Source organism: Chenopodium quinoa, unplaced genomic scaffold, assembly GCF_001683475.1.
Source record: "Chenopodium quinoa cultivar QQ74 unplaced genomic scaffold, ASM168347v1, whole genome shotgun sequence".
NCBI lineage: Eukaryota > Viridiplantae > Streptophyta > Magnoliopsida > Caryophyllales > Amaranthaceae > Chenopodium > Chenopodium quinoa.
The window spans coordinates 455,109-470,356 of NW_018745026.1; the positions used below are offsets into that span (position 1 = coordinate 455,109).

The 15,248-nt window shown below is 34.6% G+C and overlaps 3 protein-coding genes across 3 annotated transcripts; all 3 read right to left on the reverse strand.

Annotated features, from left to right (window-relative positions):
- Nucleotides 1-746: 746 nt before the first annotated feature.
- On the reverse strand, nucleotides 747-5,827 carry LOC110709062. Its single transcript, XM_021887272.1, has 2 exons — nucleotides 5,218-5,827; nucleotides 747-2,245 (listed from the first exon to the last, which is right to left on the reverse strand). Exons 1-2 carry the CDS (start codon nucleotides 5,628-5,630, stop codon nucleotides 1,216-1,218), a joined length of 1,443 nt encoding a protein of 480 aa, XP_021742964.1. The 5' UTR covers nucleotides 5,631-5,827; the 3' UTR covers nucleotides 747-1,215.
- A 1,563-nt stretch (nucleotides 5,828-7,390) lies between these two features.
- On the reverse strand, nucleotides 7,391-8,743 carry LOC110709045 (ATP-dependent DNA helicase PIF1-like). Its single transcript, XM_021887256.1, has one exon. It carries the CDS (start codon nucleotides 8,741-8,743, stop codon nucleotides 7,391-7,393), a length of 1,353 nt encoding a protein of 450 aa, XP_021742948.1.
- Nucleotides 8,744-9,630: 887 nt separating this feature from the next.
- On the reverse strand, nucleotides 9,631-11,785 carry LOC110709046. Its single transcript, XM_021887257.1, has 5 exons — nucleotides 11,298-11,785; nucleotides 10,814-11,162; nucleotides 10,546-10,729; nucleotides 10,015-10,447; nucleotides 9,631-9,898 (listed from the first exon to the last, which is right to left on the reverse strand). The coding sequence occupies exons 1-5, from the start codon at nucleotides 11,783-11,785 to the stop codon at nucleotides 9,631-9,633; spliced, it is 1,722 nt and encodes a 573-aa protein (XP_021742949.1).
- Between the last annotated feature and the right edge of the window lie 3,463 nt (nucleotides 11,786-15,248).

Here is a 15,248-nt window from a genome sequence, read left to right on the forward strand (position 1 = left end):
ATGATACTCCCATCATTTCCTATAAATACCCAAGTATGGGCATTGGGAATGATGCTTGAGTAAGAGTTGGAAAAGGCATCACAATTAGTGAAAACCTTTGAACTCAATATAATTACTCGGGTTTTATTGGTCGGGTCTTGCTAACCCCAAGACATTGGACCTAGTCGGTTTTGTTGGTGCGGGTGGACTTTGTTGGAGGTCTCCGTGTGAGCGGGACTTGAGGCTTTTAAGTAAGAGCTCATTTTGGAGCGAAGCACGCGTCAAAGGTAATTAGCTTATCTTAATCTTGTGATTAATATAATTATGTTTATGGTTTTATTTATTGCGAGTGCGGTCTTGTTTTTGGGTTTGTTTCCGCGGTGTGTCGGACTCACCAAACCCCAACATATATTTTTATGATTATCCAACACGAATTTCTTCAAGCTCCTTATTCACTCTTAATAATCTTCTTCTCTATCAAGTAGTTAAATAGTTTACAAGATCCTCTTCACCAGATGGAAGGTGTTTTGTCACAAGTTAAAAGGAAATTATTTAACCAATGACCTTGTTACATTATTATTGTTATCCGATTATGCTGTGTTTTATTTGGCAGCAAACATTTTCCAAGAAAGGTTTCTAATCAATGGTAGATGGCCTTAAAGAGCACAATATTTTTTATAATTTGACGTCAAAACAGGCTTGATTTAAAACAAAGGAAATCAAGAAATTCCTGAATCAAAAAAACTGAAAGGGTAGCAAAAAGAAAGTAGCAAAGCGAGTATCAAACCCACAACTTTATTGCACTTGCAGAGTTTTTTTAACCTAATAGCACTTATAGAGTTTTATTATAACTTCATTGGCATCCATCTCACCAATTGTGCCAGGCATACCTTGTGCATATGACAGATATGAACATATTATATTTTAACACTTATCCACTCCACAGCCATCCAAAGTATGTGACCTTGCTGCATGCCATACAATGCATTAAACACGTCAGTCCCGCATAAGAATGTAGCAGGAAGGCTGCAAATAACAATTCCAGCAACCATTGCAGCAATCACCAGGCTTCATGAATTTATCTGTAGCACACCATGCTTAATTTCCAGGAATCCAGCAAAGAGAGACACAGGCTAGTCAGCTTGCAGTAGCCACTGAGACTAGAGTCTCATGCGAGAGTGAATCAATTTGATAGGCAATGTTCAACAATTAAAGATTGTTTCTCAATATATGGAATCACACTGCAATCTCATCAGAATTTAAACAGACGCTGTTCTTTCTCATCATCTCTATGTTTTCTGCAATTGTAGACCCAGCTGTCCCAACAAAACCCAGGGAAGCACAGCTACAAACAGTCTCCTCTATGTAAAGAAGAACATCAAGTGGCTGACGAGAGCAATGGCTAACCTTAGTGCCATCGAATGTAGCTGCAATTTTACTTGCAGTTCTTTTCACAACCTCCTCTCCATCACTCAAGACATGAAGTTTAAACAACTTTGCATTGCTGGCCAAGTCTCCCAGGTAACAGCTGCTCCAATTACTTCTGGGAAGATCAGTCATCACAAAGATATGAATAGGGAGAGAGCCCTTCTGTTTTAAAGCTTCAACCTTCTGCTTAAGCACTGAAAAGGTTTCCTTCCAGTGATTCTTAAATTGCCCATCTAACAACCTTAGTTGTGCACAAAGAAACGGTTTTCTGATGTTCTTTTGGACAAACTTCTTTCCTGCATTAATGATTTCTGGAGAAAATGGCATAAAATCAATCTTACCAATCAAAGTTTGAATTTTATGGTCTCTTGGAGATTCTTTAATGTCAATGTAGAGCTGTGAACCTCTATATGGAGCAGTGAATAAACTTCCAAACGCTAGCACAGTTGAAAAATAAGCTTCAGAACCAGGCCCAAGACTTTTATACACATCTCGTCGATGCCTAACATATGAAATTTTCTTTTTTATTTTGAGTTGTTCATCAGGCTGAAAGGAATCCAAATCCCCATCTGAATCATTCTCTTGATATGTCCAGACTGTAGTTCTGCAATCTACATCAATAGCATGCAAACATGTATCTACATTACCATGAAATCCAGATAGAAAAGACCCACATTTCTTCAGATCACTCATCAAAGATGTCTGGATATTGGGGTCATCTGAGCAAAGAGAATCTAAGCCCACACCACACCACATTGATATGAAATGTCTGATATCTATTGTTTTAACCACAGTAGATACTGAAGAAAGATCAATAATCTCTGCCATGGATACATACCTGCAGGTGTACATGACAAAATTAGGTTTTTTCTAAAAAGATAATAAGGAGAATTAATCTGCAACAACAATAGCTACAAATCCAGCTATGAAATCCGGCTTATTTCAGATATAAGACAGTATTTCATTTGCTGCAAGAAATTGTTCCCTATAACAGAATACCAAACCAACCAAAAATAGAAACAGATGTTCTTATCAAAAGCATGTAAAATTAATATTCATAGTCTTCGTTAATGTAGAACAGGAACTAGATCTATCAGTACACAGAAAATCCATCAAGCAGATTAGATGATAAGACATGAGAGTTCCACTAGCATTTTAACACTTTGTACTTTCAGCAGAGCAACCTGGAAAATTCAGATTTCTATATCTCGAACGTGAGCATAAACTAGAGAAGAAAAACAATAATAGTGATTACCTATCATACAGCACAACATAGACAGGTCTGACAAAGTGAAGCAACTCCAAATGTTTGATTGGCAGCTAGGCAGATCTGACAAAGTGAAGCAACTCCTTTGAGCATAATATGCATCATGGAGAGCATGGGCACAAAGAAGGCATCTATGACCAACTCTTCAGTACAATACTACGAAAGTTGTACATATTCACTTATTCTTGAAGCCAGAAAAGGTTATCACTTATCAGTTACAAAAAGAGTGACCCTATAATCCTGTTGAAAAAGAAGACTGTTTTGTACTCTCCTATTGCTCTTACCTAACAAATATACACAGAAAGATAAAGTATTCCTGATGATCATGTCATGCATTTCACTATTGAAGATACTGGCAGTCATTTGTTTTATACACTATGAAGTGTATGAACTAATTGCCATCTCATATTGTTATGTTTTATATAGGATTAGAGTGGGCTTGTCTAGGTGTTTACTCAGAAAAGGCAAACGGAAAGAGAAAACTTGTGGCTCCGTTACTTCCATAGCTTTTCCCTTAAATGTCCTAATCAGATAAACAAAGTGCGTGAAATTTATGTCATAGCATAAAATATCCTTTTATCGTTTATAGGATTTCTGATCCTCCCTCTCAATAAATTTTCCCGCACTCAATTAATAACTCTATAGGGAAAAACAATCAGGTAATCTAGCTTCAAGCTTCCATTCCTTGTTTATCATAATGTCATGTTCTAATTAATCAGAACAAGAACTTTCCTGGGGTAGATGTGCAGGTAAAACCAAGACAGGGTTATTATCAATCCAAAGCCAATGATAGATATTCTGGATCCAGATTTATCCCATTTAGATACTGAGTAATGCAATCCTATACTCTGTACTTAATTTTAGACCTAAATACTCTGATAAAAATAAAGCCACTTTTTTTGGCCATTTTCCATAATAACTACTTCAGAAAAGAATCAGAACTTTATGCAAGAAAATTTGATGGTAATAGAGACAAACTTAAGGAAAGTGTTAATAACTTTTAGGCTTTTCCAATATATTGTTTGAAAAGGGTAGATCAGGGAGCCATTTGCAGAAAAAAAATTCCAAAAAAAACTATTTTATGGTTTGTATATGGGATACGAAAATAGGATTCCAATGTTTAAGCCTACTTTGAACCAATCCATTAATACAAAAACTGAAAAAATAATATCAGCTAAATAGCTTATTTGACTGTTATAGATCAGATCTTAATCTAATCCAACTAGATTAATTTGGATTAAATCTATATGGCCAAAAAAAAAAGTAAACTTTGGAAGAATGTAACCCTAACTCAAATGGGTTCAGTAATTTTGTGCAAAATATCCTTTAAGTTTCCCCTGCATAGGTTTCATTTGGTAGGTATCAGAGAAAGAAGTGAGCATATTTGTTCTTAAGGAAATAGAGATGCAGCTGTACATTTATATGGGAGGCAGGAAGATAATTTTAGGTAGGCCTAAACGCTTATTATCCCAAAGTGTGCAATGCTGGTCAAATTTAAGTAATTTGGTTTCAGCCATAAAATAAATAGTGATGGCAGCTGTCCGTTTATATGGGAGGCAGGAAGGAAGCCATTTCTAAGATAATTTTATGTAGGCCTAAGCACTTATTATCCCAAATAAAGTGTGCAATGTTGGTCAAATTTGGGTAGTTTGGTTTCGGGCATATAATTCCATCTTCCAAGCTAAGAAGTTGGTCAGGCTCATTTGGTTCGGTTTTCCCCAAATCTCCCACTGACTCGAAGTGATTTAGAAAGATTCTTTTTTATCGATGGTGACCGGTCATGGTATCCAGCATTGCTTCTTTTTTGGCCAAACCCTAGGTACACCAACTCATGTCTCTCATATCAACTGCTCAAAGATGGCTATAAATAAAAAAAAACACATGCAATTGTCTCTCATCAAAATTCAATTAAGGATATGAATTAATAAGTAATAACTAAAGATAATTAATCTATATTTAGAATTGCAAAGGAAGTCCTTTGCCAATTTGTTCATCCTAAATTATTTCTTTTTCTTCATAATGTTCATTACCATCAATTAGCAATTGAAGGTGTCACTGGATAGTCATGAATATTTATATGAAAAAACCACAAGTTTTGGCATGAGATTCCATTAACATGGACATTTAACCGATACATTCCCCGCAAAGTTACACTTGATTCATTCTCATCACCATCATCCATTACCATATTCCAAACATGCTTCAATTAAGACATTCCTAATGCCATAATTCCGCGAGAGCCTATAATTGGAGACCGACAACCTGGAATCATCCATAAGCCTCTAATACAACAAGTCAAGGCTAGTGATTCATGAATTTGCGGCAAATATATCAACTTATGCATATTAACACTACAGAAACCCCTATAAATCATCAATTATGCCTAATTTTATTGATAATTACAATAAACAAGTTAAAAATGCAACCAAATAAAACCTATGAACTCACATTCATTGAATTTCATTTGTAAACTTGAAAACTACAACAACAAATCACATTCAAATCTAACATCAAAATCAGTAACAAAGATCAATGTAACTAACCTTCCTTCCTTAATCAAATCAATAGCATGATCCCAAACCTCAAGTCGAAGCTCCTTCGGTTCCAAAACCCTAAACTTAGGACAACTACCAAGCGCAACAGCATGATGATCCAAAACAGGAGGAACAACCAAAGTCCGATTAAGAATCGCCGCCATTAAAACAGCGTTTTTGAACTCGGATAGCTGATTGCTGAATCCGCTGTGAGGGGCGTACCATAAGAATTTCTCGACGCTTTTTGCGACGCATTGTGGGAATTGAGAGGAGAGAGATTTGGAGGAGAGTGGAAGAATGAAAGTGGAGATCTCTTGGTAAAAGATGAAGAAGATGAGAGAGAGAATGAGGAGAGAGAAAATTAAGATTGAGCGTTTCGACGCTTGTTTGTTCTTCCACCGTTGTCTTCCGACGCCGGTCATTGATTCACGGCGGCTTTTGATCAGTGTCGGATTTGGTTTTCTTCTAATTGTTGAATGAGTTGTGTAGTGTAGCAGTAATTTACCATTCCTCAGGAGAGGTGATCATTCGGTGGACCGGGTTCGGGCTGGACACCCCCCACAAAATTACCGTAATACCTACAACCCCTTCCCTTTAGTTTTCTATATTTTCTCTCTCCTCATATAAATTAGTTTTCTTTACTAACATTTAAAAATTCTCTCTTCTCATAATTTTACCACTTTCTTTCTCCTAAACTACTAAAATCTTTTAAATATTTCTTGAAAAATAAATCAAAATGCTCTTAGATCTATACTTGTAAAAGAAAAAATCAAGAAATCGAAGAAAATTTCTACAAAAGAACGACTATCAACCAAATTGTAGGAAATTTTGCGAATAACTAGCATTTAAATGACCACTTTTGAGAACAACTACCATTTAAAATTTTCTTTTGAAAAAACAACCACAAAAACACAAAAATTTTGAGTACCACTACCACATTTATTGTTTCCGGCAATAATCTCCGTTTTTTGGGCATATTTTAAAAATTTCCCTAAAAAACCCAAATTAAATGATAATATTGCACTACATTAACCCTTAATTGGATTATACACTTCAATTGCCCCAAATCCCCCAATTTCGTAAAGCCCTTAATTCAATTTTTTGACCATAAACCCTAAATTTTAAGATTTAATTGAGAAATTAAATAAATTATAATGCAAAATTAAAGATAATTGACCTATAATTGTGTTTTACTATCGAAATCTCTTGTTTTCTATACCACAATTGATTGAAATTTTATAAACTAGGTTTTCTCAACCGAAAATTCTTTCCGGAAAATAAAACGTGGTAGTGCTACTCAAAGTTTTTGTGACTTTGTGGTAGTTTTTTTAAAAGAAAATTTTAAATGGTAGTTGTTCTCAAAAGTGGTCATTTAAAAGGTAGTTGTTGGAAAAATTTCCCAAATTGTAAGTTAATGATTTTGTTTATTTTTTTGAAATAAAATCAAACTCTAACATTTTATTTGCCTTATTCTTCAATAATATGAAATTTCAATAGTAGTAGTTCATGATTTCTTATAATTTTACTTGGTAATAATGATATATTATAGTAGAATGATGTTTAATATACTCTATTTAAATTTGATTTAAATTGTGGTGTGTGTTATTAGCTTATACAATTACTGGACAAAAAATTTAAAATAGAGATTAATTTCCCTAATTAATATAAATTGAGAAATTCTCTTTGGTAACACTGAAGTTTTTAGTTTTATCAGTGGTAAACTACGAAAATTCTTAATATCCTCGGTAAACTTGAATTTTTTATATTAAGCTAACCATAACATTAGTGATAATTGTAGTTAAATATTTAACTATAGTTAATTTTTTTATTTATTTTATTGATACAAGCTAAGATAGTGCACGCCATGCGTGCACAATATAAGAAATATGTATGTAATATTATAGTAGTGAAAGTTATAAAATAAAAGGTTGAAATTATTACAATTAGTAGTAGCAATACATACATGATTGGAAAAACAGAAATTACTACATGAAATTAACTTTACAAACATTAGTCATTAGAAACACCGGGCGCAATAATTTGGTTCATACAATATGCTCGTCACAATTTGTCTATCCTGCACCATGTTAAAAAAATATATATTAGAATCTAGTTATAAGATGTATATAACAATTGCAAAAGATAATACTTGGAAAAAAAATAGTACCGTGTTTCTAAACTGCTAAGTAAAATGAGGCAGGAGAACTTCTTTATAAATAACGTTTTTAGTGAACACACCATAATCTTTTCCTTGAATGTTGTCATTAGTAACCAAGATCTTGGTCGTTTGTTGGGAAGTCCCTCTTGATAGTGCAACATACAATTGGCCATGACTAAAAACGTGTGTGGGAAGATAAATACCAACATGAGGAATGGTTTGACCTTGGGTCAAGGCAAAGCACAATTTCACTGGAAATTGTTTTCGAATCATTTCAAATGGTAACTTTGCATCTTCAGCTGTTATTAAAGGAATGCGTGGAATGAATACCCGTGTACCTTTGCAATGTCCAGTCATGATTTCAGCCTCTATAACATGATTCATTAATTGACAACATATTAACCTTGTCCTGTTGCATAGGCCGCTACTTGTATCAATATTTCGCAAAAGCATTATGGGTGATCCAACTTTCAACCTCAAAAGATGTGGTGGCAAACCACCAAATGACAATGAATTTAAGAACTCTTGTTGGTAAAGATTTTGACGGTCTTCTGGCACGGAGTCAAAGGAATAATATATTTTTTCACCTCCGACAAAATCATTTAGTATCTTCTCATTGAGCATATCAACCTCATCATTTGTCGGAGTTATTATAGCCCTCTCTACCATATATGTCACATCCCCTTCATGTTCAGGTAAGTTTGGGAATACCTGATGGATTAAGTTATCAATCAAGTTCTGGTTGCCATTTGGGATGCATAATGAAGATGGTAATTTAATCATGTCTTCATTAACTACAGGCTCCCTTCCATCACCAACTCTTAAAAGAAATGCTGCAAATTCTGCATCATGTCTGGATCTCATATTTTGAGTGAGGTGAAGTTGTTGAACATGCCTCCAAAGTGTTGATTTAACTAAACATGCATCAATGGTTTGAGCTTTTGTTCCTTTAGTCACAACTGGAAGAATTTGCCTAAAATCTCCACCAAATACTACAACCTTGCCACCAAACGGAAAGTCAACCTCCATTAGATCTCTCAAGCTGCGACCTACAGCCTTATATGCATGTCGGTGAGTCATAGTAGCTTCATCCCATATAATAACAGCTGCATGCTTTACCGATTGTGGTTCAACATCTTGTTTGCTAAATTTCCACGTTGATGAAGCATGCAATGTTACTGGAATCCCCAAAGTTTTATGAGTTGTTTTACCTCGATGTAATAACGTGGCAGCAATACCTGAGCTAGCTACAGCAAGACCAAATTTCCCTCTAAGCTTAACAGTTGCAAGAATGGCACGATATAAGAAGGTCTTACCTGTACCACCTGGACCATCTACGAAGAAAATTTGATTTTTATCTCCATCTATAGCTTCCATTATGACATTAAATGAATGGCTTGGTCATCATTAAGATGCTCAGCGCAATGCACATCTTTTGGTGGAATGGGAGCAGAGATTTCTTCATGTATAGCCCTGGCTAATTGTACGTTTTCATCTAGTTGCATGCTTATGTCAGGGAGGTCGAAGTCACTAATAGTGCTGCCCAACTGCTTCAACATGCGATCTATGTCGTAAAGAACGGAGTCACAAACAAATGATGTACTTGGAGGATTGGATAAAGTATAATCTTCAACCATAAAATGGAAGAATTCATCCCATAAAGCACGAACACCACTTGGTTGGCAATAAACCAATATCGTGGAAAATAATCTTCTCAATGAAGATGGCATTTTAGAGTTTGATGCTTCTTGTAAACAATCATGAATGCTCGCATCATTCTCCATAAGACCTAATTTTTCAGCTGCTTCTCTAAAAGTGGGATAGGTAACTCCATTGACGGTTCGTAGATGCTGGAATGATTCAGGGCCTTTGATATGATTAAGTACCTGTCGCAAGAAAAATCTCTCTCCTTCCATTGATGATGCTGTGTATATTCTTCCAATCACTTTCAGGTTATTCCTCCTCTTCCTCCATGTTTTTGTTGATGTCATCCATCGGTAATGCCGAGGAAAGTCTTTATAGAGATAAGATCTTGCCTCAGGATCAATGGCATTCATCTTAAAGAATTCTGTGAGCATGGTTTGGGAGTTTTCTGGCATTTGAAGGATATCTTCGATAGATTGATTTGTATTAAATCATACCTGGTGTCTATCTGGAAGATGGAGTTGTAATCGTTCCACAGAAGGATACATTCGAGTGCTTGGAAACTGATAAATTCTCCATAAGGCCTCGAGTGCACAAACCCACCTAGCATCCACAAATTGTTAAATCTCATTGTTATCTGCTCCTGCTCGTACTTCCATGGAAACACGATCAACACCCTTGTGCACATATTTGTACAGATAATTGACACTCTTGATGCTGCTACAAATCTCAACATTTATATGACAATCAAACTTTAGTAGTAACCATGGATTATAGGGAACAACCCAACTATTATCAACATAGGTTGAGCTATTCTCATGCAAAGGCACAGCAGCACGATCACCGCGACGACGGTAAACAGGGTAGGAGTTATCACCTTGAATATTGCTTGCAAAAAATGGTTTTGGGAATTTTCGCTTACAAACTCCATTTCCATGCAAGATGAATTTCGGTGTCCAACACCGCATGGGTTATGGATCATGTGTTTGAGAACAATACTATACAATCGTGGCTCCTCATCTCTATCTGGTATTTCAGCTTTCACGATTTTGTCATATTCTTCAGGTGATCTTAGTTTGTCGTTTTCATCCAAAATGAGTAACATGTGAACATGTGGCAAACCTCTTTTTTGAAACTCGACGACATAGACATACGCCACAACATTCCCAAGGACGCCTTTATCAACAACATCACTCTTGAACTCTTCAAATTTTGCATGAAATATCCTAGTGATTAAATCAGGTCGGTCTTGTGCTGTTTGACCGGGTAATAACTCTTCCACAATTTCTTTCCATGATGGGTTGCATGTCATAGTGATGAAAAGGTTCGGCTTTCCATAATTTAGAACTAAGGCCATTGCATCTTGATATCTTTCATTCAAGTCTCTTAGACTTCCAACAAATGAAGAAGGTAAGACGGTTGTTTTCCCAACATTTACTGTTAGTGATTTAGGGTAAGTATATTAGCAAACTAATAAAGAAATTTGTAGTAACCATAATGTTTTAAATTATATATGTAAATTTTTAAAAAAATACCTGGATTTAGTTCTTCAGCAGCCAAACAATCTTGTAAGCCTTGGTATAGTTCAGCTCTTATGGTATGTTGATGGTCTCGGATCCATCTTAGCTTATTAGCCTCAATTTTGACAAAATTGTCAACAACAAATTGTTGGAACAGCCGTTGTGCAAGCAAGATGATTGAAATAGAATGTGGACGTATCTGCAATAAAAATCATCTACATGGATTAGAAATAATTACGAAAATCAATTTATCAACACATATATGTGAGTGTAGTAACATTACTTGGAAGTAATAAGCGTAGAAAGCTCGGCACAGAATTGTTCTTCCATTATTGTCAACACTATTAATCGACCATCCATAAGAACCATATGGAAAAAGTAATGGATATTGTAGGGGATCATAATATCTTGTTGTGTCCATGATAGTCATTAATTCACCAGAATTTGACTGGACTAAAATATCTCTCGGATTCAAGTTTGCAACTTCTTCTCCACCGACAATCACTGCAGCAACTTGGGAAGCAGATGGTAAACAATATTGTGGCCGATTTGAGGGTTGTTCGCGAATGTGAAGTGCACATTGTTGTATGTCTTCACGCTGTACTAGAGATCGAAGAGTATGGACAAATGGTCTGCATTGATCCAGAATAGCCTTGATTCTTTGTATAATGTCTCGTCGCAGCGTGCTATTCTCTGCTAATCGATTCTCAATCTCATGTTCAGTGTCGTATATGTACAACTAAAGGAATCGTGGCCGACAATCTGACCCATTAGGGAGTAAACCACCTATCTTATGATATATGGAACCTTGAGCTCGAAAGGTATATACTCCTTGTTGGGCATTTGCTAAACTCTCATCTATGTGAACACCCATGGAAGTGAAGGCATGTATGTGATTTAGTTTTCTAAGATTATGCCTAAAATCCACTCCAATAGGTGTTTGATCAGTGTATAATGATAACAATTCTGCAGGAACTGGTATAGTTGGCAAGATTATCTTTCCGGACATACAACAAATCTGTGATGATTTTTTATGAAAAAGTCGAGCTTGACATTGTGAACATAGTCTTGGAGGACAAAGTTGGACATTTGGGACTCCTCTTTGCTCGTGAAAATTTATTGCAGATCGAGGATTCACTCTTTGCCTAATTATTCGTTCATCAACAGTGTTTACATGCATGACATTATGATGGTTAGTGTTAGAAGTTCCACTACTTTCGCCAATTTCTCGGACACTATTTTGACAGTTGCCCATTGCTGTATGAAAATTCAATTTATAATAAGTTGTGAGCATTTTTAAAATCTTATCTTAGATCTTATAGTAAACATAGGCACATTTAACCTTTCTAAAAGACGGGTGTGAAATAATGATATTGATGATGAATGTGAGCTATGTGTGTTTTTTTAATTAATATATTTATTATAGCTTAACAAATTAAATCTTTGCAATTTTTTTTGCTTTTTGTTAATTAAAATTACTATTACTTTTATTAAAAATGCTAGCAAATCAGTTGTATTGCATGAAATAACGCAACAATTAATTTTTGTACATGATGATATGTTTTTATGATAATAAATAAATAGTAATCTTAATTTAATAATAATATTCGGTTGGTGTCGTACACTGATAGATAAATAAAGAAGTAATTAATCAATAAGCTTGTGTATAACATTGTCATTAAGTAATGTGAACATTTTAAAAGTCTTAAAAGTGAGACTATATCAAACTAAGTAATAAACTCACACGTAAGTCTTGAGATAGGGTCTGCAAGATTGTCTCTAACATTGGAGTTAATTTGATTGGTAATGTCTCTTAGAGAACTTGCCGTAGCATTTTGTCGAGAATCCCTCCTTGAATTATATGACATGCGCATTTGAGCATTTCTTGTATTAGCCTCTTGTGTAAGTTGTTCATGAGTCATTCTTTCTCGCCTTAATCTCCGATAATTTGATGAATTTGGCCTTTGATTTTCCATATATTGGTACCTACAACCATTCATTTAAGGGAAAAAAATTTATACACTTGATCAAGAAATAAAGTATGAAGTATTTCATAAAGATTTGATAAATTTTGATTGCCAATATTACAATTTAAATATCCGAAATTGTCAAACTGTAGATGCTCCGTGTCTATATCCTATCTAGATTAATAACTTTTGCTCGAGTTTTTGGCATTAAGATGAGTGTTGCATTGAAAATTTATTTTCAAATTTGTACAATTCATTAGCACTGCTATGTACATAATGTGGAACATAAATACTACAGTATTTTATTCACTTTTATTAAAAATATTTGGCAATAATCCACATTCTCAAAATTGAGACAACAATAATACGAATTATTACTCTGGTATTAATAATTCACATGTATCTTGTCTATAGCATATGCAAGAATAACTCAGTTTCTTTTGTTAACCCACGATTTGTAGTAAAAGGTGCTTGGACATTTAATTTTTGCTCACTTAAAGGAAGACTAATTCGAGTAATGGGACCTTAAACATAGAAAAATCCAAACATCAAGACTTATATATTAGCCATTCAATGCCATAGGAAAGAGACTTAGGATTAACGGACTTGTATGAAAGACATACGGAGTACTATTTTGACAACTCTACAATATCATATCATACAACTTAGTAATTGCAATTCACCGATACCCCAATTAAGGTATGAAAGGTGATTATTAGTTACTAATGGCTCTTATTAGTATAGGAGATAATATCAAGGAAATATCTTGATATTATCTTCTAGCATATATCACTCCCGTATTAAGCTACTGTCCTACTACATATCTGACAGGGTAAAGTCGTATCCCTAATAAAAAATAAATACCTAAGTCCTCTAACTAAAGCAGATAGGGAAGTAGGGTTGAATCCACAGAGAAACGGATCTTTCTATTCCTAATTAACTAATATAATCTAGATTATGAAGTAACCAATATATAAGTTGAATATGAAACTAAACTACGAAGAATGAGAATAAGGAGAAAACAATATATAAAAGGATCTAGGGGATAGGTTCACCAATAAATAATACTCCAGGGTAAAACATAATAATCAATCATTGACATTGCATAAATAACATGATTAACAGGCTCTCGCAATTTATTAATCAACATAGATCTAACAGGCTCTCGCAATGTATTAGATCTAAGTTCCTATTGAAAATAACCTTTAATATCAAATTAACATCTGCTCGATTCATCAATTCAATATTGCTATACTTTTACAAGCCATAATTGTAAAGCGTTAAAACAATTCAATAAGAAATTATCATGCAATATCAAAAACCAAAAATAGTCAATCATCAATGCATCAATTAACCAGATTGTAAAGGGCTTTCGCTACGTATTACAATCACAGAATTAATCTACCGGTATTAAATCTCATCTCTCGAATCTCGACTTAACCACATATAAATTAATCTGCCTATAGAAACTAGACCTAAACATCAATTCTCATCTGTCGAATCTCGAATCAATATTGTCAAACTCATGCATAAAAGATCAGGACTAATCTAGTCACAGAGCATTAAATCAATCAATAGGAAATTAATCTAGCATTGACAATCAACAACAATAAATTACCCCTTTTGTAGACACCCAAATGTGTCTCCCCAAAACCAAACCCGGTGATGAGTACCTTTCACGTCGAATCATAATCGAATGAAGTGAAAGTGTGGAAAGTCTAGTGTTGCGGAAAGTTTTTTATTTTCTTTTCTCTTCTCTCTGTTTTTGAAAACTTATTTTAAGAAAACAGCCAATCCATTTTGTTTGGTCCATGATATGGGTCCAATAGTAGTGTAGTTGGATGGGGCTTGCAAAGACCTTTCCAACGATATATTATGAGCCCAATTCCGATGAATATTGAGGAGGTTATGGCCAATTTACTAAACTAGGCCCGGTTTGAGCTTTATGTACGGCCCAATGATCTAGGGGAGGGCCTAATATGATTTATCATTCCTAATGCAATTAGGAATGGTTTTAGTCTTCTAGATTCTTCTAGAAGGTTCTTTTCATTCCTAATTCAATTAGCATTGATAAATTGACTTTTGTTGACTTTTCAGAGTTTTAATCAAAATCAAATAGCATTTTCGAGGAAATTATATGATTTTATCCTCCAGTACGGCAAACTTATCGGATTTTCGAAAACGCGTTAAAATTAGGCTTGGCGCCTGACCCCAGGCCTTGGCGCCTAGCGCCAGCTCTGTTTTTTGTGCGTCAGACTCTGTTTTGTTTAATTTATCTTTTTGGCTGATTTTCTCTATAAATATCGTATTCAAAACTCCGTTTTCGGGAATCATTCATCACCAATTCTCACGAATTCTCATCAACAATCAGTTTTCATTCGCAATCATTAATTCTCTAATTCTCTCTTAATTCATTCATCTCTCTTTCTCTCTTTCTAACCTTTGCTTTCTCAAATACAAAATTCCGCATTCAAGATCTAGAAACACCTAGCCATATTCGAAGTTGCCTTCGCCCTAGACGTGAAAGGTTTAATTTCTGAGGGTTTTGTCCCAAATCTCTCTTTCAATTATTTAATTTAATTGTTTTGTTTATTATTTTCCTTGAAGTTACTAACGTGTGTATTTTGTTATTAGAAAGAGGTACGAGGCATCAAAGTAAGTACTTTAATGGTTTTAATTGATATTATGATGTAGAAATCATGTTTACATTGTTATTATGATATTCCTAGTATCATGTCTAGGGTAATTTTA

What these genes read in the sequence shown, in the direction of transcription:
- LOC110709062 (XM_021887272.1), bottom strand. Translation starts at nt 5,630, where the DNA reads ATGACCGGCGTCGGAAGACAACGGTGGAAGAACAAACAAGCGTCGAAA. An exon ending in GATTTGATTAAGGAAGGAAG is followed by an intron (nt 2,246 to 5,217) that starts GTTAGTTACATT and finishes GTACACCTGCAG; the next exon opens with GTATGTATCCATGGCAGAGA.
- LOC110709045 (XM_021887256.1), bottom strand. Translation starts at nt 8,743, where the DNA reads ATGGAAGCTATAGATGGAGATAAAAATCAAATTTTCTTCGTAGATGGT.
- LOC110709046 (XM_021887257.1), bottom strand. Translation starts at nt 11,785, where the DNA reads ATGGGCAACTGTCAAAATAGTGTCCGAGAAATTGGCGAAAGTAGTGGA. An exon ending in TCTACGCTTATTACTTCCAA is followed by an intron (nt 10,730 to 10,813) that starts GTAATGTTACTA and finishes TTTTTATTGCAG; the next exon opens with ATACGTCCACATTCTATTTC. An exon ending in AGAGATGAGGAGCCACGATT is followed by an intron (nt 9,899 to 10,014) that starts GTATAGTATTGT and finishes ATTTTTTGCAAG; the next exon opens with CAATATTCAAGGTGATAACT.